The sequence below is a fragment of the Liolophura sinensis genome, chromosome 2 (genome assembly GCF_032854445.1).
Source record: "Liolophura sinensis isolate JHLJ2023 chromosome 2, CUHK_Ljap_v2, whole genome shotgun sequence".
NCBI lineage: Eukaryota > Metazoa > Mollusca > Polyplacophora > Chitonida > Chitonidae > Liolophura > Liolophura sinensis.
In genome coordinates this window covers 14,476,244-14,501,170 of record NC_088296.1, presented here as the reverse complement: position 1 = coordinate 14,501,170, position 24,927 = coordinate 14,476,244, and the positions used below count along the sequence as shown (strand labels likewise).

The 24,927-nt window shown below is 38.0% G+C and overlaps 2 protein-coding genes across 2 annotated transcripts; both read left to right on the top strand.

The window, feature by feature from the left end:
• The first annotated feature begins 3,567 nt into the window (after window positions 1–3,567).
• Window positions 3,568–7,576, top strand: LOC135462509 (carbonic anhydrase 9-like). Its single transcript, XM_064739735.1, has 5 exons — window positions 3,568–3,619; window positions 4,908–5,059; window positions 6,450–6,516; window positions 6,659–6,819; window positions 7,484–7,576. Exons 1-5 carry the CDS (start codon window positions 3,568–3,570, stop codon window positions 7,574–7,576), a joined length of 525 nt encoding a protein of 174 aa, XP_064595805.1.
• Window positions 7,577–17,979: 10,403 nt separating this feature from the next.
• Window positions 17,980–24,580, top strand: LOC135462508 (carbonic anhydrase 9-like). Its single transcript, XM_064739734.1, has 7 exons — window positions 17,980–18,031; window positions 18,796–18,951; window positions 19,269–19,420; window positions 20,709–20,801; window positions 22,004–22,070; window positions 23,232–23,392; window positions 24,488–24,580. Exons 1-7 carry the CDS (start codon window positions 17,980–17,982, stop codon window positions 24,578–24,580), a joined length of 774 nt encoding a protein of 257 aa, XP_064595804.1.
• Window positions 24,581–24,927: the final 347 nt, after the last annotated feature.

The following is a 24,927-nucleotide window of genomic DNA, read 5'->3' as shown; positions in this document are numbered from 1 at the left end:
AGCAGGCTGTGGTATTTCATAACGTAGTGTGAACCCAAGCGTGACGAAATGTACACAATGGTAGAAGTAAACACGGTAGCAACAAGTGTCTGCGGTTAACAATTACCATGCTGTAATATTCAGTGTTCACATACTACCTGCGTCTGCAGTGTTGTCCTCGTGTGACGAGCAGGAAATAGGAATAAGGAAGAGAAGAGAGAAAAAAAAAGCAAGCTGCATTGTATCCGTATTGGTTTACTGCTTTACCCGTTACAACGTCTCCGTGACTGGCACAAAATATTGCTTGATTAGACAGTCATCGTACCGTGAAGCAATACGCACATATTCATGCTCATGTATAAGGAAATTTTAAATTTTACCTCACTTTAAAATAAAATTTAACCTGTATTACTAAAACAGTTCGATGTGAATATAACCATTTTGTTGTTTTCTTTTTTTGGGTCTTGCATAAAAGTTTTTTTCTAACCATTTTGTTGTTTTCTTTTTTTGGGTCTTGCATAAAAGTTTTTTTCACATCATTAAAACTTTTTAGCCGATTTGTGCGGAATTAACGAAATCAATCATCTAGATCACGCTTCATTGTTGCACGATCTTAAATTATCCGATAACAACTGAAGGGAACACAAATCTTGAAGTTCATGGTTGTTTTCTCTATCAAAAAGAAAAATGCATGAGAGTAAAGTAAAAAAAAAAATAATGACTCAGCGACAGAATGAGGACGAGGTAACAGCTTACTCATCTTGAGAGACTATTGTTCAAATATCCCTAGACCTTATTCCTATATTTTATTATTTCCAACAAAATAAAGAAATCATCGCACATTATTTCGAATTTAACTGTCATGGAAACGATTTATTTTAGTCATGCGTTATGTTCACACACTAAGTTATTGTTTGTGATCATTCAACCTGTACGTACATTGCCATCTCCCGCTGTGTCTAAAGCTCTCCGTCCCGGTTATGTTACACACAACCTGGCCTGATATCCCACTGTCTGTAACAAAAGGTCGCTATTGTCTGCAAAATGGTGAACATTAACTTGTAAAGCCTGTATAATCTTGAATATCTTTGATATATATACATGACTGTTCACTCTTACGATGACGCTCAGTATTATAGATAAAGGAGTCTGAGCACGTGTCCATTCTAAATGTATGATATCATCTAGTAATTTGACTACAGCAAATGGGGTTAGGAATAATATAATGTTGAATTGAATATTGTCAACAATTTTTCTTAGTATGTTTTTTTTTACATACATTTTTTAAAAAAATACAGGTAATTCAAATATATGCATATGGACTACTTGTAGGAGTAGTTTATTACGCTTTCTTATTATCTTCATTGCTATCGAGGATGTTTTGAAAAATATCAAATTATTTGTGCTTTATTGATGTTAAAAACATATCATTCGATTGCTTCAAAATAACTCGCATCCTAAAAATCACAGAAACAAACGCATTTTCTACCTCAGAGAAATATTTCTTTTAGTGAATTTTCTTTTTTGCTTTTATTTTTAAATATTTTTTTAAATATTATGCTAGTATTAAAACTGTGTACTTTGATAGTGTCATATTTCACTGTCTATGTTTCGCCCTGGATATCCACACCAACATGTTTCAAAAGCTCCACAATAATTCCTCTCACAACGAAGAGTTTTGCTTATCCAACATAAAGATACTCATGTCACTACAAATCGACAATGTTATTCCAGAATAATTACCTTCAAGCTTTTGAGATATTTGTAAATATGTTAAATCAACGTGTATTTTTGAAGAACTAAGGAAAGAAATTCATACGACCAGAAAGATTCGAATTTACAAAATTACAAATTACACAAGGAAATCTGTGGGAAATAGTTGAAAATACTTTTATCAGAGATGTACATAATTTAATCAGATTTTGGCTGAAACTGGCAGCTAATCATTTGCATGTTTACCCAGCCCCTTTCAGGGCATAATTTTTATTATCATTATATATAATAACGGCCATCCTAAACAATTAAAAAGTATAAAAGTTTTGGATTTCGTGCGATGTGACACATTTGATTCAACGCAAGATTTAATAATTAGAACTGGCTCCTGGAAATAACCATCACCTCGTTCTCTTTGCCTTCACCTCGCTTGGCTTTCACCATGAAGGTGATAGTGCAACGACTGGTTGACCCGTATCAGTATAATGGCTCGGTCGGGGCCGCATTACTTGCCTTCGGTAAAGTGTCTTAGTGAAGCAGCATTTGCTAAAAGAACGGTGGAAATCCGACCTGCAACAAGGGGGCACATTACATGAACTATAAGGATTCCTTCGTTGTATCTGTATGATGATTGAACAAGTGTTAAAAGTACGACGTTAAACCCCAAGCACTCACTCACTCACTCTTTGCCTTCAAAGTGTCATTCTTATAGACCTCCGGGGTCCTGGGTTCACGAAGCGATCTTAATCTTAAGCCAAACTTAGATTCATTAAACTGAGTATGTTCCTTTCCGTAATTGTGGCTGGTATTTGTTTTACCATAACTTACCCAAAATTTACATTGTCAACAATATTTTGACCATGATACTTAAGAAATAAGAATTTTAAAGTGATTTGAAATTTTGAATTAAGTTTAAGGGCGATTCGTGTTCCCAGGGCCAGAGAATTATATCATTTGATCTGGTTATTGTTTAAAATGATGGTCAACGAAATTGTATCTGTTTGATGTTGGACAATATTATGGATGAAGTAAACCAATATCACAGAGGATATAAATCACCAGATATTTGGCATGTTACTGTCCCATACGTGACGGACAGATCTGCACTCTCTTTGGGCGGCAGGCAGTTGGTCTTCCATAAGTGTAATAATTAGCAAGTTTTAATGTTGGAAGTTCTTACCGGTCGGCGCCTGGTATACAAATGTCTGTGTCCACATATATATATATATATATATTAATATACTTTTAATAGCAGTACATCTGATAGACCACCTAGTAAAATGGATTTAGAAAAATATTGTTGACTGTTATTCTAAAAACATGTGGTTGAAATAATCTTACATGATATTAAAAAAACTTTTCTGTACCATTGCTCCCGATGTTGTAACTTGATCCAGATCTCGCGAGTTTAACCAATCAGGACCTGAATAACAATGGTGCGTGTTTTAACTGCTCTAAGAATAATATTCTTTGTTGACACGAATATCTTTTTAACAAGAAGTGAAACAATACTGAGTCACTTTACACCGAGAACTTTGTTTGATATATATTTTATGGTGAATCCTGGTAAAAAAGAAAACTGCTCAGCTTACATACAAGGGAAAAAAACCCGAAGAACTTCAACACTGAACTGCCAACCAGGAGACAGAATTTCCCTTCATTCAGAACTTCCTTCATGGGACCAAACGGCTATTTGACGTACTACAAATGGGTGTGGTTTACCGAGTTACTTTCGCGGAAATTGCCATGTATTCTGCTGTATATTACTGTATTGTAATCTATGACGAATGGTAGGTGTACCTGTATAAATATGTGGTAGCTGTACAATATTCACAGACAGCATTTCACTTGCAGTGTGTAAGATTTGCTCTGATCATGTTGAAGTTGTACCTCCTTCTGGCTATCTGCGGATCCCTGTGCTTTGCAGGTAACACGCTCCTTGTATATCTGTATTGCTTTTTGGAATTGTTATTAATTGTTGTGTGCATAATGTTAGAAAAATATTTTCATATTACTCTACTGTGACATGGATGTATATAACAAGTGGAAATGGACTTTCCCCAAAATGGTCCTTCTGCGGAACTATTTTCCTCGGCGGCTGGTGTTGCAAATCAAAGTTCGTTTGTCTCCTAAGCATACTGCATAGGAATCTGCGAGAACCTCTTAATTAAATCAAATAAATTGCTGTTCAGCATACAATTGAATTTGTACGCTGACGGCTAGCATACAAACGTGCTCTTTCGATGCATAGATTTAAGCGTCGTTTTCCAGATACTGAAGACGATTTTTGTGATGGACTCAATCAATCCCCATGTGAACATTCAACCAGAAGAGTGGTGAACAATCCGACATTGGGAGAGATCACCTTCGTGAACTTCACCAACCCACGCCCAACAAGTTACAACTCCTCAACACTGGCGAACAAAGTACGTACATGTCGTGAGTGAGGTATCAGGCAAGTGAGGTCAGATACATTTAATGTAGAATTTGCAAGTGATTTTGACAAATGTTAGGTCAGAGAACAGGAAGATGTCGCCCAAAATCCGATCTTATCCAAGCGATTTGCTCCTAATTCCTTACGTAACATTCGTGATGCTTCTGCAAAGTTGGCCTATAGTCTTATTTCAGTTGCCTTCAACAATTAACTTCAACAAAAACTGTAGCTTATTATTACTGATTCCTTCATTTTGACTTTAAGTATATACAAACACATGGTTGAAGCGAGATACATGTGAATGGTTACAGTTTCCAAGAAACCGTGTTCTTAGCTTGAAACTGAGCAGGCGGACACAGATTGGTTGTATGTGCTCAGCTAATATGACCTAGGTACGGTATGTCACGTGACAAATAAACACCATGCTGCGATGTAATAGGTTCCTTGTGCATTTTTATTTATGTGATTGGTGTTTTAAGTCGAACTCAAGAATATTTAATTTTTATAACGGCAGCCAGCGTTACGGTGGAGAAAGTCTGGACGTGCGACTTTTCTACTCGTGGTAAACGAATGGATGCCATCGTATTAGGGACAGGAACGAGCAGGGTCAGGTTGGAAATATAAAGAGATGAATGTGTTGACTGAAAGGAGAATATGCAGTAAGCGTGTTCAATTTGCTATTCTGTTATAAAGAAAAACGCATTTGGTGTGCTTTCATGTCAGTAGGTTTTCAGGTCTTGCAGATTTCATAATTGCATGTATGTATGATCACATGGCACAGTCCAACTCCGTGGATTTAACAAGGTTGTGAGGATCAGGAATGGTGCGTTACCAGCCCCTAGCTACATCCTGGACCAGCTGCACTTCCACGTGGGTGCCAGGGACGACAGAGGCTCCGAGCACAGCGTCAACAGGAGGTTCTTCCCGGCTGAGGTAATGCTTTGTGCAGGTTCTACTTTATTATTAATTAATTTAGGTAATTCACTGGCATTTTACGCTGTACTTCAGAATATTTCACTTATAAAGGGGGGAAACCCACAACCCTCCAACGTACGTGTCTCACATTTTGCAAACTAGCATGTAGTATGTAGATATTTGCAGTTTGGTAAGCGCAACCCGTATCAATTTTCACGCCGTCAAATGGTCAAACAATATCCAAAGTCAAATAAGAAAAGACTGTTTTAATTATGTAAACTAGAATCACAGATTTAAATATATACATAATTTTAACGTAATATAATTACCTGGAAGTATTGAAAAAAGTTTGCATGTATCACAGTCGATTATGGTTACTAATTATACATACTTACCTGAATTGCTGGTCTAAAGGCCGTTAATTGCAGTATATATATATATATATATATATATATATATATATATATATATATATATATATATATATATATATATATATATATATATATATATATATATATATATATATATAATCTATATTGATTCAGATGCATCTGGTTTTCTATTCGTCGGACTACCGCAACTTTGATGAGGCTCAAAATAGGCCCCAAGGTTTGGCCGTTCTGGGAGTTCTGTTTCAGGTATGTAACACAAATGTAACAGGCATGTAGCATGAATGTAACGAGTATGTAACATCAACATACCCTCAAGACAATATACACGTACAATTTCCGCTCTGTCATTTCATGCATAATAAACTAGGTTTCGGATGGACTCGTACATTGGTGATATACAGGCGGTTTCCTGTGATCCAACCGGTTATCATCCGCAATGCAAACACTTTGACACGAATACGAATGTCATGCAAGGATAGTTCTAATTATTCTGCATGAAAAGTGAAAAAGACTATTATCACTCCGTTATTATGGTCATGGGTAGCAACATCCTGTCTAATTTCGGAGTGAAGAAGAGTGAAAAACAGGAAAATCAGGAAGTGGAAATGTTCGCATATACGTTTACGACGGATACAGATATGCGTACACATATGCCTATATGCGACAAAGCGTATACATGAATGCCAACGTGAAGTTTCTCTGGTGATATCCCATATCGTGCAACTAGCCTAGTTGTACTTTATTTGTACTGACTCTGTTGAATGGATTTAAAAGGCTTCTTGTAAGATTTTACAATAGTCACAATACTCGCAGGTTTAAACTAATTTAGAGTAATAGTTTAAATAGTCACAATACTCGCAGATTTTTTACTTATATCTAAAAGACCACTACAAGTCATGCGCGCGCAATGCTGAAAGGTATTGCTGAGACGATGTCATGCGACATTCAGAGTTTTGAAATTCACGTGTAATTTTATGTATTACGAGGTTTTATTTGGCGTTTTGTTTCCGCAGATCAGTAGAAATGACAACAGAGCCTTGCAACCGATAATAAATCAGTTGTGCCGAATCTCCAGACCAGGTAAGCATGCTCTTGTTAGTTCGACGTTGTTTCTTTCAAGTTGCACAAACACAATGGTTCGACAAGTATAGGACGATAAATTACCTTGATATACATTTTTTCGAGTAAACTATATTCATGCTTCTGTGGTGTTTCTATACAGAGAGCAGCATACAAATAAATCCGCTGTCGTTGCGCGGCCTGCTGCCTGGTAACGTCAAGAAGTTCTACAGGTATCGGGGTGGCTTGACCTCCGACCCACCGTGTTTCGAAAGTGTCGTCTGGACAATTTTTAAAGAATTTGCTACCATATCAAGGAGGCAGGTGAGTCCACTGATCTCTTGCAAGGACCGATCTTGTGTCGCTACATGTATGTGGGCGATACTGTGTCGCTACATTTATGCGAGAGATCTTGTGTCGCTACATGTATGTGAGCGATCTTGTGTCGCTACATTTACGTGAGCTCACTACATGTACTGTATGTAAGCGATCTTGTGTCGCTATATTTACGTGAGCTCACTACATGTATGTGAGCGATCTTGTTTCGCTATATGTATTTGGGAAAATCCCTATAAGAGCCGCTACTGTGTTGTGGCATTTTTACTGTTGTCATATTAGAATATCTCCAGTCCGTTAACAGTTTCTTGAGCTTTCATAGAGGAATGGTTATAGTAGGACTGAAATGCTGATTTGGGTCTTTTTGGAGAATTTAACGCTCATAGTAATAGTACTTCATCGTTTTTGCTCATACAAGTAAAACCTTAATAAACATAATTTTGATTTTTCCACTGTCAGTGAAACCCTAAGTGTATGAAGCGGTGTCATTTTTGAGGTCATTGCTCTTGCATTTCATTGAGGCAGTACATTTGAAAGCAACAGACAAGCACTACCAAGTTATAGATCACAGCTATAGAAAACCAAATATTTCAAAAGAGATCATTTCTTAGTGGATGTTGGATTTGTATTAAGTTTTTCTTTTATCTTTCAGTTGATTGTCTACCGAAAATGTCTGTCAAGTATTTTGGACAACATCCGCGAGATTCAAAAGCTAAACGGTCGCCTGATTGAACAAACTCCTTAATGATGTGATGCAAACGCCTTGGCTGAGAAATCGACATAGAAGAGAGTGATACTATATAGTTATGTACTCACAGAATATGCATTAATCGATTTTTATCGTTCCTCTGTAAACTCATTAAATCTGAACAATAAAAAATTAACAGGAGTCTTTTCTTTTTTGTTGTTAAATTTGAAAGTCCGAATGCGTTACATGGTCTATCTAGCGCGTGTGGCTGAGAACGCACGCCGTCTTGCGTTTGTTGAAGACCACGTAACTTGTAACAAAGCTTACATAACACTTATGGAAATCTCTTACAAATATTCGATTGCAAGTAATTAAATTACAAGGGTTTACAAAATCTGTCCGCCAGCATTAAAGTAAAGAGAAAAAAAAGCTTGGCGGTATTTGTTTATTTAAAAGGCAAACTAAGTGTATAAGAAAAAAAACTGCTAGATACGAACGGACAAGAAACTGACAAGTATCATAGCCAATGCAAATGCAACTAATATGAATGCATGTCTCCATTTCTTTTTGTCCGTTACTTATTAATATATTATTATTATTATTATTATTATTATTATTATTATTATTATTATTATTATTATTATTATTATTGTTATCTTCCTTTTCTCCGGCAGTACGTGGGAAGGTCTCTCAGCAAACTGCGGATGGTCATGGGTTAGCCCCGGTCTCTGCCCGGTTTCCTCCCACCATACTGATGCCCGCCGTCGTATAAGTGAAATATTCTTGAATACGACGTGAAACAACAATCAAATAAATAAATGTCTTCATTTTGTTGTCAACCTGTTTCCGTGGTTACTTCGAGGCACCCAGCGTGTACCACTCACCTATACACTGTCCAGTTCGTAAAGATATTTTACATTAAATTCCCAAGTGCATTTCCATAGAAATTACTATTCCAATCGTCTTTATTTGTCGGCATATATTTCATTTGCATAGTGGTGCTCCGGAGTTCAACTGGTGTTGCGTTCCAGAAAGTTTGTACAAACAGAGGGTGTTGTTATGCTTGCCGGTTTCTGGCATGTAAAATGCCATTAACTGTCCAGTCAGAATACATCAGACTGCTAAAATAGACTGTTCCTAAAATTAAACTAACTAGACAGGAGTCTTGATTTGATCAACATTCCTCGAGTTTTAAAATGACCCAGAAGTTACGAATCATGGCAATGTGCGCTTCAACATACGGCAGCCTCCATGCATTTCCTTTCGATATACTAAACCAATTGTTTCTCAGATATCTAATTACATGAAAGCAGTTAAGGATTTTAGTAAGTCCGATTATACGTCAGCTGTGGGTGTGAATCGTCAGATTTTACCTACCATACATGTAAACATGTCTTCCCCATTAACGTTAATATTGTAAATAATGATAACCGTCGAAATCTGATTGTGAGATTTATTTATTAATTTATTTGATTGGTGTTTTACGCCAAACTCAAGAATACCTCACTTCTACGACGGCGGACAGCATAATGGTGGGAGGAAACCGGGCAGAGCCCGTGGAAAACCCACGACCATCCGCAGGTTGCTGGCAGACTTTCCCACATACGGCCAGAGAGGAAGCCAGCATGAGCAGGACTTGAACTCACAGCGACCACATTGGTGAGAGGCCCCTGTGTCATCACACTGCGCTAGCACGCTAACCAACTGAGCCACGGAGGCCCCTCCTCGTGAGAGATGGCATGTATAGGAAGCCGAGAGAGATACATATAAGAGCTAATAGGAAAACTGTTCTTTCGGTGCTCCAAAACTTGACAAATAAACTTGCTTTCAGCCCTTAACACCTGGCTTGAGATAGTCAGAAAAGGTTGTGTATGCAATCCACCACATTGGTACCAATGCACGCGACAGTCAAACAAGTTCTGAAGGATCCTATCGTGGGAAATGTACTTGATGACCTTTCAAGAAAATACGTTATTGATAATGCGGACAAAGCCCGTAATAACATAATATTTGTCTACAAGAATTATTACTACCATGTTCTTGAAGAATGACCTAATATTACTACAACAACTGCCGCAACATCAACGTATTTTGGAGAGATCAATACGCTGGAGGAACTACTTAAAAACCAGAGTCCTTTCTCAAACAGAGGAGAGTATTCGTACCTTTCCCTCGCACCGATGTATCACAACTTTATTGGATTCCAAAAAATGCATCAACCTCTACAAAATGCTCGCTTTATTGCGGGATCGATAAGTTGCACAACCAAAGTAGTGCAAAGTTGCACTGCAAGAAGTAAAGCCATTTTGGAAAAAGCACTGTTGTGCAATTGAAAAAAAAACTCAGGCTTTAAGAGTGTGTGTAAATTTAAAAATTTAAAACATCTCATTGAAGAGCTAGACCTTCAAATACACGTACAGATTAAGGACCTCTCTACTTGGCATTTCGCCAGTCATAAAACAGTTCCTCACACAGATGTTATTGATAGAATCTCATCACTAATTACATCGGTATTTAACAAAACCGGTCATCGCTACATTAACGTGAAAGGTAATAAAGTCTTCTTCAGCTCAATTACATACAAAGGTTATCATTCATGGAATGTTTACATGCTCATAGAGCTGCTTGAATTTCTCATCGATGTGAAATTCGGGGTAAATATATATCAACCCTGTATAGGTATTCATGTGAGTACAAATTGTGCCCCAGCTTTAAACAATCCACATATAGCAACCCACCTTCGCTGGATTTAAAGGAAACCACAGACTCTCCAGATGGTACTTTTTATCTGGACCTATCTTTGTACAAAGACAAAGCGGTTTCCCCTCTCGTAGATGTACAACGAGAGGCATATTTTTAATTTTGACATTGTAAATTGACCTCACTTGGACAGCAATATACTGAATGGCCCGGCATACGGTGTGTACATATCTTGCCTTCTAGCATTTGTTACATCCTGCGTGTTGTGCGACGATTTCAATCAGCGTCACAAGTTAATACTGCGAAAGCTAATGTGTCAAGGTTACTCCCTCAAACGCCCTTTCTCCAAGTGTCTTAAATTTTACAATGAGTACAGTTCTCTTGTAAGTAAATATGGACAAAGCGGTCAGAATCTATGGTGCTCTTCTTCATGATTGTGTCTAATACCGCTCAACCCGGGGCTACGGGCTGTATATTTATTATGTTGAATGAGATCGCCACGTTGGATATATGAACAGTTGCAACCAAAGCGCGTCTAAAGGTACACATTTTTGTTATTGACAGCTGATATTCTAGCATGGTGCACGGCTTGAAAACTGATTTCACTTAGCCGCCTAAAATATACCTTGCGTCTTTCCTTGAAAAAAAATTTTCATTGAAAATCGCCACCCCATTTTCGTACTTTGTATACTGTCTTACCTTATGGTAATTTGTGTTAAACGTCGTTTTGGGAATTAGTCTTGCGATTATTAACCCGGACCACCCTTACTGGTGGATAGCTGTTATACGAATGTCTGCTTCGATGCATAGATGTAAGATTGTAAAGAGAGGTTTAGAAAATCCATTTGCTGGTGTGATGCTTCTACCACCGACATCATCCCCAATACCAGCGACCTCCTCAGCCACAGTTTGTTCCTGTACTCTTTGACTAGTGTACTTGACCTACCGATTTCCTAGTTTATACATCTGTCTGAACGAGTTTAGAAAGAAATCACCTGTATATTTTAGTATACATTTCTCTTAGACATGTACTGGTTTTGTGTTTTCGTAGATTCATTGATTTAATTTAATGGTAGTATACGCCGTACTTAGGAATATGTCAGTTATACGACGGCGGGGAACATTATCGTTGGAGGTAAGATTGCAGAGCCCACGGCCCACCCACGTCCATCCGCAGGTTACTGACAGGCCTTTCCTCGTACAATTCGATATGGCTGAAATATTGCCGATGCGGCGTTAATCCATAATCATTCATTCATTCGTACGATTCGTATTTTACGCCGTACACAAAAAATGTTTTAATAGTAAAATGGCTGGCTGCAGTATTGTGGGCGGAAAAGGGGAAAGCCGGCGGAAAACTCACGACCATCTCCAGATGTCTGCCAGACATTTCAACGTACAAATAGATGTTTTGTTATTAAGTTATATTCGTTGAGTGTTTTCAACTTCTGTGTTTCAGCTTTTGTCCGATTCGTACGCCATTGTATTCGATATTTATATTTCGTGGAATATGAATCCTGACATTGTCGCAATTAGTAATTAATAAATGCTAGATCTGACATCTGTTTAGATTAGTTTTCACAAATACAGTTCTGTATATACTTTTTCATTCAATACTCCGGAACTGGGTATTCATGGGTAAGCTTTTCTCAACGTGTGAAAGATTTTTCGGAGTTCAACAGAAATGTTAAATTTATTTCACCTAGTCTGAATAACAAGAGCCATAACGGCACAGTTATCACCACTGTACCTCTGGCTTTGAAAGTAAGCAAAACTTCCCTTACAGCCAATTTCAGCAAGGATCGGGTACGTTTTTGTTAGAAACGAAGACTATCAAGCCATTTAAAAAGCGTTTGGCAGCTTTTTTGAAACCATAACAATATTGCTTTGATGATTAACAGAAAGAAGCGTAAGCAACCGCTGTTCTATCAATATTTTTGACCAAAGCCTCATGGTCCTACGTGAAATGGCGTTGATTACAGAGATCACAACTGTGGCGCTGGACCCAAAAAGTGCTGCCCGTGAACTTCTACACGTGTTTGAAGAACACTGCCAGTAACCTCCAAATTTTCTCCCACCATAATGATGGTCTCCGTTGCATCAGTCAATATATTCTTGAGTGCGGCGTAAAAACCAAACGCTGTATTGTCAACTGATCATATTGAAACAACGCAAAGAGACCCTAGCACATATTAATCGAATGGCTTAAGATTTAGTATCAAACACAACAACAATTAAAATGTTTTGTTATTGTAATTTAAAATGTGTACACTGGCCCTTTGCTGAAGATTGACTCTTACAGTCACAAGACCGACTGTAAGATTGATATCAACAAACAAAGCTATTTTGAGTGAGTGAGTGATTTCTTGGGGCCATGCTCAACAATTTTTCAGTCATATGACGACGAGGGAATCCTCAAGTTGTATGTAATGTACCTTTTTCTTCCAGGATTAATTTCCACTGCTCTTTTATCTAGTGCTGCTTTACTAAAGACGACTTACCAAAGCCAAGTAGGGAACCCCACCCGACCCATTATACTGATACAGGTCAACCAGTCGTTGCACTATCCTTTTCAAGCTGAACACCAAACGAGGTTTGAAGTTCCTCTTTTAAAGTCTTAGGTGTGACTCAACCCAGGACTGATGCTGGATCTACGCTCCCGAAGCGGACGCTCGACCAGCTGTGCTATCTGGGCATGTCCAAAGTTTTTTTTCGAAACATTTTGGAATAGAAAAATAGACGTACAGACAGTGTTTGTAAAATGCGATGAAAAGAAGTGCTTTTGTTCACTTTCTAGGCAAAAGGTCTAAAGAGAGAGTTTATAAGATACACCCACTGCAAAAATAATATAATTTTCTGAAACAATAGTTTTGAAAGACGATTGCTGGTTTGTTCTCATTTCTTGCAATCATGTGTACAGGTTTACTTACAACAGTTTTTGTCTCCAAAGCCTCAGTCGTGGTCTGGCTGTAGGCTATGCATCGTCATCCCTATATCCCAAACTCGGTTCAACGTCAATCCACATGCACTTAGTCATTTGTTATCTCGTAAGGTAGTGTGGACTGAACCGTGACGCCACAAACACATTACTAAATGCGGTGTTCACATACCACAGGCTTTATCAGTGTTTGAGTAATGTGACGATCATGATATAAGGGAGTAAGAAGAATAGAGGTGCATTGCCGATATTCTTAATGGTACTAGATCATGTTTGGCTGAAAACCCGTGTACCGTGAAACAACATGTGTATCTTTGTGTCCACGTATCAGAAAGTGTCTGGCACGTCACGTTAAATTCAAATTTGATGTAACCAAGGTGAATTACTAGACATCCGTCAGAATAACTACTTTGTTGTGTGTTTTTTTCTGGAAACATGAAATCACCATTTAAAGATGTTGACAGAATTAATGGAAATTAAAACATAACAATTACCTGATTCGTTTTGTTACTTTTTGGCATAATTTCAAATTAAATAACAAAGAGTAGAAAAATGATGTAGTTCACTTTTTCGTTTCACAACAAAACAGAATGATGCGTGTAAGCGATATCTGGGAAGTATTCTGATAAAACAGTTTCAGTGAGAAGACGAAGATAGGCTAAAGTTTTAATCTGGGTATGAGACTAAGACATGTCGGAGTGTTCGACACGTATGAGAGTACTGTATTTAAAATATAGTTAATGTGACCGCCATATTTTACTTTCCTACCATCAAATGCAACAAAATGTTATAAAAGATAAAGCTCAGGGCTAAATGACCTTGACCTTGTTTTTTTTTCAATTTTGTTTACAGGATAATATAAAGTATACATAACATAACGCACCAGCCCATAAATGTTTTCCATTCACCATAATGAAAATATTAGTGAAATGTTCTTGATTACAAATGAATGAATGAATGTTTATGGCTTAACGCCACCTCGGCAATGTTTCAGCCACACAGATGCGAGAACAAGTTGAAAACACGAGACGGTGATTGGTTTTCGATATGATGGTGAGCATCAAAAACGTTATTATTAATAATATTAATAGTAATAAATACAATCTATGTTTTATGATACAGGACATGGGACCTCAAGTATTTTATGAGAGCATCGCCAGCAATGCTGTCAAAGAAAGCATATATAGAGTTGACCGAGCATGGGCGAAATCCACACATCCAACCAGGACATGTTTGATACCTTATTGAGCATCACATCCAACACACTCCCGGGGAGAGCCCCCATCAAGAATAAAACGGTGGGTTAGACGAAAATGCCGAATACGATACCTCGTTGAAACTACCTGTTCTCTGCGAAACATCACTTTAGTATCATAGCCAAATACAGGGTGAATAGCGCACAGTTTATTATGTGGTTGTAGATCTTATTCACTCTGCCAAAGGCGGAGAATATATCTAAACATATTTAACTTATAGACTGTGTAAGGTATTTTTTATTTGTGATATAGCTTTATTCAAGCCAGTCTTGATTCAAGCCTCCTGTCTACGACTGTGTTTCTATGGATACCAATATGATCCGGTATCCATCAGAATATAATAGCTTACCCATTACCCATTGGGCACGCCCAGAAGAAACACATTAAAAACCCAGGAGTATAGCTTTGGCTGAGAAGATTGAAGGAGAGGATGGAAGACTAAGAGAGGTGGCTCGCTGCTCCAAGATAACCGCGGACGCTACTCTTTTTTCACGTCCTTTGGCCCATCAACATATATAAATTTATCATCCGCATAGTTAACCTTAATTTCAGAAAAGCTTTGATGAAATATAAGAGGATTTGTACTGATTTTAACTTTGTTTACTAATTAGGTTCTGGAAGTAGCCATGGACGAGATTCCTGAAAGACACTGGACTTATATCTTCTAGGCTGATGTTGGCTTCCACAATTCAGTCCTTCAAATTAATTTAGACAGCTATTAAATTTATCCACACATAATGGATTGAAAAGGCAGTCGTATGCAGGGTTTGTTGGATGAGCTTTAAGGTTTGTAGCATATTGGAGGCTGAGATGAATATGTCGGTTATACAAAGAAGGTGCATGAGCTTCGACGCATAACATCTCTACTGGTGAGGCTCTAAAAGCACTAAGGTTGAGCCTCAGACCTTGGTGATGAATACAATGAATCCTTTTGATACACGACTTCCGTGCGGAACTGTAAGTGATGAACCCATAGTCCAATTTAGACGTCACTAAAAAACGATATATAATATCGTACAGATCGGTTAACATCTCAATCAGTGCTAGACACGACCTTAATTATATCGAGAGCCTTCGTACATTTAGGTTTAAACATTTTAATGTGACATATAAAAGATAGTTTATTATCAAATATTATATCCAAAGATGTATTTTATCCAACAATCTTAATCTGTTCACTACCCTTACGTTTTCCCCTTTTTTTTCAGTACCACTTAAAACACCACTCAAATAAATCTGCTATGGTGTATTGTCTTGTACGCATACGTCCGCATGTAGTTTCACGATCTCTGAGTAAAGTTGAAATTAAAAGAAGAAATAAAGTCCTTAGCATCTCGGTCGCTTAACATGAACAAATGACATGGGATAAATTTGTGTTTTGCTGCTGTTAAATGCATCACAATTAACTGTCTGTGTTTTTATACCGGATACCCCGACAATACTACTTAAAACGCTTGAAAACATTTCCTCTCGCGAGAGGAAGCTACTGTAATGGTTTGTGTCACCACAAAGTGACTTGCACGTTATATACCAAGAATAAACTTAAAGGATTTGTACCTTGTAAGTGTAAAGTGTAGACCTTATTTCTTGATGATGTTTTAAAAGAAAATTAATAAGTCACCAAACAGCCAAGCCTAGAATAATTATAACTTATCTCAGGAGAGAAAAGTTTGGTAACTGTTCAAAAAAAATTTGGCCTTTATTTTTTTAGTTTAACGTACCCTTCACAGAAATTAAGATTTTCACTAGCTTGCATCATATTACAAAACGACAGCACACTATCAGGAGAAACTTTAATTAGCTGGTAAATATTTTGAGACGAAGTGTGTTTCTTGGTGATCTCACAAGGAATAACAATAAACGGTTTTACCACTGGTGCACAGACTGGTGGATTGAGTAACGGCCAACAGTTCCACGGGTTAGATCACAGTTCGACAGATTGATCCAATTATTGACTGTCAACAGTTCCGCTGATTAGATCACAGCTCCACAGATTGATCCAATTATTGGTTATCAACAGTTCCGCCGATTAGATCACAGCTCGACATATTGATCCAATTATTGACTGTCAACAGTTAGACAGATAGACCCAATTATTGACTGTCAACATGTCCGCCGATTCGATCAAAGTTGGACAAATTGATCCAATTATTGACTGTCAACTGCTCCGCCGATTAGATCACAGTTCGACAGATTGATTCAATTATTGACTGTAAACAGTACCGCCGACTAGGCCACTGATCGACAGATAGACCCATTGGTTAACGGTCAACTATTCAGGGGTTATAATCACTGGTCGACGCTTTAGTTGATTATTTAAGGAGTTTTTTTGAATTTCGCTTAATTATGTTGATGCTTGTTTTGTTTTCTTTCAAACCTAATTATCGGTGCGTTATATTTATACACTGTAATAACTGTTAGCAGTCTGTTCATTTTTTTAAATACCCGTCTTTGTATCATAAATAAATGGATTTATTTTACAAATACATTATGTTACAAATACCTGTATTGATTTTATATTTATGTAGTTGCTTGGGTTGCGTGTTGCTTAGACAGGGTGATTTTCTGTGTATATGAGCAATTGTGCAAATCGATCATATTATCAGTTGTTAGTCAAAGATGTTTAAAAGTGTGTTACAGTTGAATGTTAAGCATGTTTATTATCTGTTGCAAGCATATGTTTAACACACGTTTAAATTTTAAACATCTGTTTTCCTAGTGTATTAGACATCTTAAACAACTAGAAAAGTGTAAAACTATAGACTGATTGTATACTGTGACATGTTTTGCTGGAGACTAGATAGATGTACATCAATTAGACCTGTCAGTTGGAGAATGCTAACAAAGACTTATCCAGCTTGATTCACTGATCGGATCTCAATGATGTTTAACGCCATATACGTTTTTCAATTTTATCCATTTAACTTTAACTCTAAATTATGTAGTTTACATGCACACTTGATTTTAGAAGCAGTATATTGGGCGGAAAGGAATTCCATTTAGTTACAAAAACATGTGGTTAAACGTTTGACGGGATATATAAGTATGTAAATAAAACTGATTTATCCCACGACTGCTCAAGCTGTATGGAGTTTTTAGGACTTAATAATTTTAACCAATCAGGATCAAGTATCTGTTAAATGGTCTAGGAATAAACTTTTTTTGTCATGAAAATCTTCTCTTTTCAAAAATAATTAAAACAATACTAACGGAAAAACTTACCTAATTTACCTGCAGAACGGTATATCGTAAGACTATATCAGAATTTCCTACTCCGCATACATAAGTAGAAAATTAAAATAAATTTAACACAGAACAGTAAATCAGGGAAGAGTATTTCACTTTATCCAGGACTTGGGAGATTAGCATGCGGATGTGACTAACCCACCTGCTTCTTGTAAAATTGTCCTCTGTTTCATATGTATAATTTTTTTTCTTTTCTTATCAGCGAGGAATGGGAGGGGTAAGTGTATAAATGGGTGATACATGCAGGCATCAGCCACATTCTCACAGATAGTTTCCACTGACGTGTGCTGTGTTCGTGAAAGTACAAGTTTGCTCTTATGATGTCGAAGTTGTCCATCATTCTGGCCATTTGCGGATCTCTGTGTCTTGCAGGTAATAATATATATTTTCAAATGTGTGATGGAGAGCAGAGGTCAGCCCCATCCCCCTCATTTTTGGACCCAACCATATAAAAAATACACCACAGTGAATGTTCAATGCTTTTCTCACTGTTTTGAATCGGGGCTTAAATCATTTTCCTTTAATTTGTTCAAACAGATTTAACGCACTGTCATTTTATTGGACAGATATTTTAATCTCGGATAAAAGTGTCGTTAACAAAATTTGGTACTTGAAATTTTGTAAAATGGGGCAATGTAATTTAGCGTTCATACAAGTCTATTACATGTAATTTCTCTGGAAGGCCTCTTATCCTTCAGCAGCCAGCATTTGCGTGTTTTATGGCATAGTTCCAACAACGCCATAATAGACATTACAAACCAAAGTTCATCTTCACTGGCTATTAGAGTAAATATTTTACAACTCGCACAGCGCGCACTGGTAATTCGTAAGTAAGTACATGCATGTAAAGTATGGAAGCGATACAATAATTAGTTGGCTCGGGATGGTCATACAATATTGCGTCATACCTCAGTCCATCCAGGTCTTAAAAACAATTGTAACATGAGATCAAATGGATATGGAATGTATTAATTATTTTTTTCTTCATGGTTATGTTGAAGAGGTTTTTGTCTCAGAACATAATGATCACATTTTTGAATGGAAAAAACTGGAGAGTCTAGAAAGCGTGGGGAAAAGGAGTTGACTTTATGTTATTGTGACAATGGTGAATTCAAAGTCAGCTGTTTGTTTTTCAGAGTCTGGAGATGATTTCTGTGATGGGCTCAATCAATCTCCAGTCATCATTGAAACCAGAAGGGCTGTAAATAATCCCACATTGGGACGTATCACCTTCTTAAACTTTAACAAACCCACCCGCAACAGACTTGAACTCCTCAACAATGGCGACCAAAGTAAGTAGTAAGTCAAATGTTGAAGTCATAACGCAAGTTGTAGACTAAAAATAAAAAGACACAATTATGTAGAACCTGCCAACGGTTTTGGCAAATGTTACATGCAGGTTAAAGAATAGATAGATGGAACTCTTTAATGGTGTCCAGAAATCGAGCGTATTCTAAACTATTTGCAACTACATATCTTAAATACAGTGGAAACATGGACGTATTTAAGTATTAATTCATATCTTCAAGCAAAATTGCAAGATATGTGATATATAGTCTTCATTTTATCTCAAACATAAACAAATTGCATATTTGATCACATCGCACAGTCCAACTCCGTGGATTTAACAAGGTTGTGAGGATCAGGAATGGTGCGTTACCAGCCCCCAGCTACATCCTGGACCAGCTGCACTTCCACGTGGGTGCCAAGGACGACAGAGGCTCCGAGCACAGCGTCAACAGGAGGTTCTTCCCGGCTGAGGTAAGAATCACACCCAGCTATAACAAGAAAATCACTCACTCACACACACTTATACACGCACAGCATTAAAATGCAACATATTCGAAAAAATACGATGTGAGATAAGTAATATACATATACAGGAGCCTTCGGTGTTTCGAGACATCTCGAATAATCACAATCGGAGCATGAAAATCCCCAAACATGCTTACCAGCGAATTAACAACACTACCACATAGTTAAGAATCAAACCGAAGCAAACGATCTTCTTTCGCACGGGAACTTCTTTCTTTACATTCATAAGCGTATGGTCAAAATGGCAGATTTTCCAACTCAGTATCCACAAGCCAAGTGCCTTTTGGCAACCTTCTATCCAAATAGTGAGACGCTCGAAACAGGTGCATATTTTTGGAAACAGTCTTTGGAAACAAAATGACGAGCTTCTCGGTAGAACATATGGATTCGTTCGACCTGTGCCTATTGGCTGTAACTATTTGTTTCAAACTACCGGAAGAGCTTATTGTATGATACGATAATGTCTTATCGGTACTGAGGGTTTTCCTTCCTTTTCACGACGGCATAGAGAGTTTCTAGGTGAACAAAAATACACTCTTTTGATCGACACCTGGCAAACTTTCATACATAACTGGTCTCAAGTTTCGCTAATTTACTGTTTAATGACTACAGAACATTTCGACGTCTATAATCTACATGTATGTCCATAATTATTTGCGAAATCAGGATTTTAACACGTGGCAAATCAAAAATACTTCATTTGTACACGTACGAGAGCAACCACCATTACGATTGGATTGAGTGAGTGAGTGCTTGGGGTTTAACGTCGTACTCAACAATTTTTCAGTCATCTAACGACGAAGGAATCTTTAGGGTGCATGTAATGTACCTCCTTGTCGCAGGACGGATTTCCACCGCTCTTTTATTTTGTGCTGTTTCACTAAGACGACTTACAGAAGGCAGGTAACGCGCCCCGCCCGAGCCATTATACTGATACAAGTCTATTCCTCGCCAAGCGAAGAAGTTAGAACTTCCTCTGTTAAAGTCTTAGGTTTGACTCGACCCAGCATTAAGATTGGAGGGAACCGGACGGAGTCTGAAGGAAATTCACGATCACATGAAGGTTGCTGTCAAAACTGTTTCCGCACCGGACAGGGCTTGAATCTTCATGCTATGACCGTTAACTAAAAGAGATTACGTTAAGTGTTGTCATGTGGGCTTTTAGTTTGTTGAGTCCCATTATAAAGAAGTAAATGTTCTAAATTCCTGTATATGTGTTCTATGTTGATTTCAGATGCATCTAGTGTTCTATTCCTCGGACTACCGCAACTTTGATGAGGCTAAAAATAGGCCTCAAGGTTTGGCCGTCCTAGCGCCTTTGTTTAAGGTATATAACGCATACTTGTCAACAGGTGACGATTCTCATTTATTTCTGAATAGCAATTAACAGAAAACCACGCTAATCCGTATACAATTACAATTTGACTCTTGTTGTCATATAGCTGAATTTTGTGATAAGTACATGTTATTCACCAAGCATACATACATGCATACATACATACACACATACATACATACATACATACATACACACATACATACATACATACATACATATATACATACATACATACATTTTGATTGCGAATGATACATATTCTGTGTGCTTTGGACGGAAGTAGGCAAATACAAAATTGAAATATACAGAACTATACACGTACATGTACTGCTTTTGGATCCTTACCAAAAAATGAGCTATAAATTCAACTGCAGTAAAAGAAAGTAAAATTCAGCTGCCAAAGAATTCCATTTGAAGAATAAATTAAAAGTCTCGGCTACTCATTCTGTAAGAATGCAAAGTAATAATGTCCTTCCTCTCCATTATCTGTGCATAGGTAATTAGATGTATTATTTTTAATTCAGGGAAAGATAACTCTTTTGCTTGTGTCACTTTTGCAAACCCGTTCACTAGTGCGTTTAAATAAAAAGTCCCGCATGCCATAACACAGTCAAAACGATGACTTCGGGAGATTTGATTCTGATCACCTGATTTTCGTTCTGATCATCTGAAATTTGCAATAATTCCAAATCTCCTGATTTACAGGTAAAGGGAATATTTATTTTCTCAGCTAAGAAGTTTTTAAAGATTTCAGTGTGCAAAAGAAGTCCGTTTACTCTGAACGTATACATCTGCTTTTTATACTTTCCATTTTAGCATGCCATGCATATTGCGTTGCCTATGTGTGCGCCTTACATGTCAAAGTTCGCTAAAAAGTAGTTAGTAGCATGCCAGTAACCTGCTAGTGATTTGCCTGTAGTGAGTTTGTGAACTAACACAGTGCCTGCAAAATTTTGCAGTTAAAAAGACACAGCGAAAAACAGAATAATGTAGTGCGCCTGTATCCTCAGCTGGTTAGCACAAGTCTTACAGTAGCATACTGCTGAAAGTGTGACCGTTGCGAACCAAACAGTGGTTTAGTGTACCCATGGAGTTTAACTACGTTGTAGGTAGGTTATACATGACAAGGATTTATGTTTTACTGCCCTTTATGTCACATATTTTTGGGGGTTTTTTTCTTTTGTGTGCAGATCAGTAAAAATGACAACAGCGCCCTACAACCGATAATAAGACAACTGTGCAGAATATCAAGACCAGGTAAGAATGTGTTTATTTATTGGGATTCTGGTGTCTTTTTTTAAAAGAAAAAATATGACAGCGAAAAAGTATTCATGGTGTAAACTTATTATGGCAAAGGCATGGTAAAGTCAATGGTCTCAGCGGTCAACAGCTGGTATGTCTACTGGAAGGCAACTAGAAATGTTGTAATACTTATTCATTGATTTATTTGATTGGTGCTCTAGGCCGTACTCAATAATATTTCAATTGTACTCCGACGGGCAGCATTATGGTCGGAGGAAACGGGACAGAGCCCTTAGGAAGCCGACAGACATCTGCAGGTTGCTGACAGATCTCCCCTCGTTCGGCTCAAAGGAAAGCCAGTATGTGCCTGGTGAAATAATGGCGACGGCATTGGTCAAATGTGACTCTTTTAAGAAACAAATAAGGCTGTTAAAATACTTATGCTAAGAAGACGTGATGGCGCGTGCCTCGTAAGGTGGGAGATCCCAGTGATCAATGAAACGCATGTCTAATAAAAGGTCAATAAATATGCTGTAAAACTGAGAAATTATTTCGCCGTTAGTGTCTCTAAGACCCGGTCCAGCTGATGCTGGCTGGCTCTGTGGTCGTTGGTGGGAGGGTCTCCCAGCATTCTTAGAATGGTCGTTTCCACTGGGCTCTGTACGGTGTCCTCTACAATTTTGATGGACAACGTCGTGTAAGTAAAGTATTCTCCTGTACGGCGTAAAAGACTAGACAAACAAACCTGAAAAGAAATAACCTTAATAAGGTAAAAATCCACCTAATGTACTCAGGAGAACGTTTTGTCCAATACACTAGATTGATTGATTTATTTATTTGATTGGTGTTTTACGCCGTACAGGAGAATACTTCACTTATACGATGGCGGCCAGCATTATGGTGGGTGGAAACCGGGCAGAGCCCGGGGGAACCCACGACGATCCTCAGGTTGCCGACAGACCTTCCCACGAACGATCGGGGAGGAAGCCAGCATGAGCTGGACTTCAACTCACAGCCACCGTACTGGTGAGAGACTCCTGGGTCATTACCCTGCGTTACCGTGCTAACCAACTAAGCCACGGAGCCCCCCCCCCCCTTCCCCCCCTAGATTGATTTTGGTATCATAACAATATTTTTATCTTATCATTTCCTTAATCTCTGGGTTTTTCTTTACAGACAGTTCCATCAAAATCGATCCACTGGCACTTCGTGGCTTGTTGCCATGGAATGTCAACAGGTTCTACAGGTATCGTGGTGGATTAACCACAGACCCACCGTGTTTCGAAAGCGTCGTCTGGACTGTTTTTAAGGAATTTTCGAAGATCTCAAGGAAGCAGGTGAGCTGTTTGAATACACCAACAAATTTTTCCACTGTCGCTACGAGTATTTTGGAAAAAAAATCGTTGATAGGATGGGTCTCAAATTTTTTAGGAAAACGGCAAAAACATGAAAAAAATAATGGAAAATGAGTAAAAACAATTAAACTGTGGGAGGCACGACAGTTGAAATAGATAAAGACGTATGCACTTTGAGAAACACGTCAATATTGTATTGAAATTTTAAAACATGGGATACTTTAAAGTTGGGACCCAGTGAGTCGCTTCAAGTTTTGTTTTGTGCGTTAAATATCAAAGGCGCAATGTAAGGTCACTGTTTCATTATATGGTTTTAGAAGAGCCAGGGTAGCAAAGGGTTAAATCTGGTGACCAAAGAAGCTGAACTATTTTCCTGAACATTCCTTAGTGGCATTTCTTATACAGGATACTTGTATTATGAGCCACCGACACCGTGTTGTCAGATATACCGTGAATGACTAATTTATTTATTTATTTGATTGGTGTTTTAGGCCGTACTGAAAAATATTTCATTTATATGACGGCGGTCAGCATCGTGGTAAGAGGAAACCGGGCATAGCCCGGGGAAATCCACGACCATCCGCAGGTTGATGCAAGACCTTCCCACGTACAACCGGAGAGGAAGCCAGCATGAATTGGATTTAAACTGACAACGACAGCATTGGGAGGTTACTCCTTGGTCAATGAGCCGCGCTTTCGTGCTAATCACCTCGGTCACAGAGACCTCCGAAATGGGTAGTTAAGACGGTGTCTAAGCTGGTGTGTTTGATACATAATATGAGTGAGACAGCAAGCTTTAGAAGAAATGTTATATTCTACGTGAGCAAATACAACTTACACGGGTGACAGATCTTAGAATAATTATTTTGATAGGTTGGCTTCTGAAGTGAAGTACCCGGATGGTCGTATGTTTTCCCAGAGCTCTGCCCGGTTTCCTCTCCTCACAATGCTGGCCGCAATCGTATAAGTGAAATATTCTTGAGTACGGCGTATCACACCAATAAAAAGAACAAATAAATGAAGTACGCTTTGTCTTATACCTTGTTTTTTTTACCTTGTTTTCTTTCTCCTTTTCAGCTCACCATCTACCGGAAATGTCTGTCAAGAATTCTGGACAATATCCGCCCGATTCAAAAACTGAACGGTCGTCTGATTGAACAAACCCCATAAAGACACGATGCCAACGAATTGGCAAAGAAATCAACAGAGAAGAGTAATACTGGATAATGAACATCAATTGTCATCGTTCCTGTGTAAACTTATACTCATACACAATACAGAATCAACCTCAGACTTTAGTCATGTCTTTTTTCTCTTTTGTTTGTTTGTTTTACATTTTTCTTTGAAAGTTAGTCGGGGAGTGTGTTGTGGCTCAACTGGCAAGGCTTACTGTATTTGCTTACAACCGTTGGTACACGAGGTGTGGTTTCTCTGGCAACCCTGGCGCTGATGTTCTAAATCACATTCTCTACGTTAAAGAATAGCACCCGCCTTTTAGTTAAAGAAGAAAGCAGTGT

Bases quoted from the DNA above. Each gene is read 5' to 3' on its own strand.
- LOC135462509 (XM_064739735.1), top strand. From the start codon at position 3,568: ATGTTGAAGTTGTACCTCCTTCTGGCTATCTGCGGATCCCTGTGCTTT. The intron at 6,517-6,658 runs GTAAGCATGCTC...GTTTCTATACAG, and splicing joins GTGCCGAATCTCCAGACCAG to AGAGCAGCATACAAATAAAT. The intron at 6,820-7,483 runs GTGAGTCCACTG...TTTATCTTTCAG, and splicing joins CTACCATATCAAGGAGGCAG to TTGATTGTCTACCGAAAATG.
- LOC135462508 (XM_064739734.1), top strand. From the start codon at position 17,980: ATGTCGAAGTTGTCCATCATTCTGGCCATTTGCGGATCTCTGTGTCTT. The intron at 19,421-20,708 runs GTAAGAATCACA...TGTTGATTTCAG, and splicing joins GGAGGTTCTTCCCGGCTGAG to ATGCATCTAGTGTTCTATTC. The intron at 22,071-23,231 runs GTAAGAATGTGT...TTTTCTTTACAG, and splicing joins GTGCAGAATATCAAGACCAG to ACAGTTCCATCAAAATCGAT.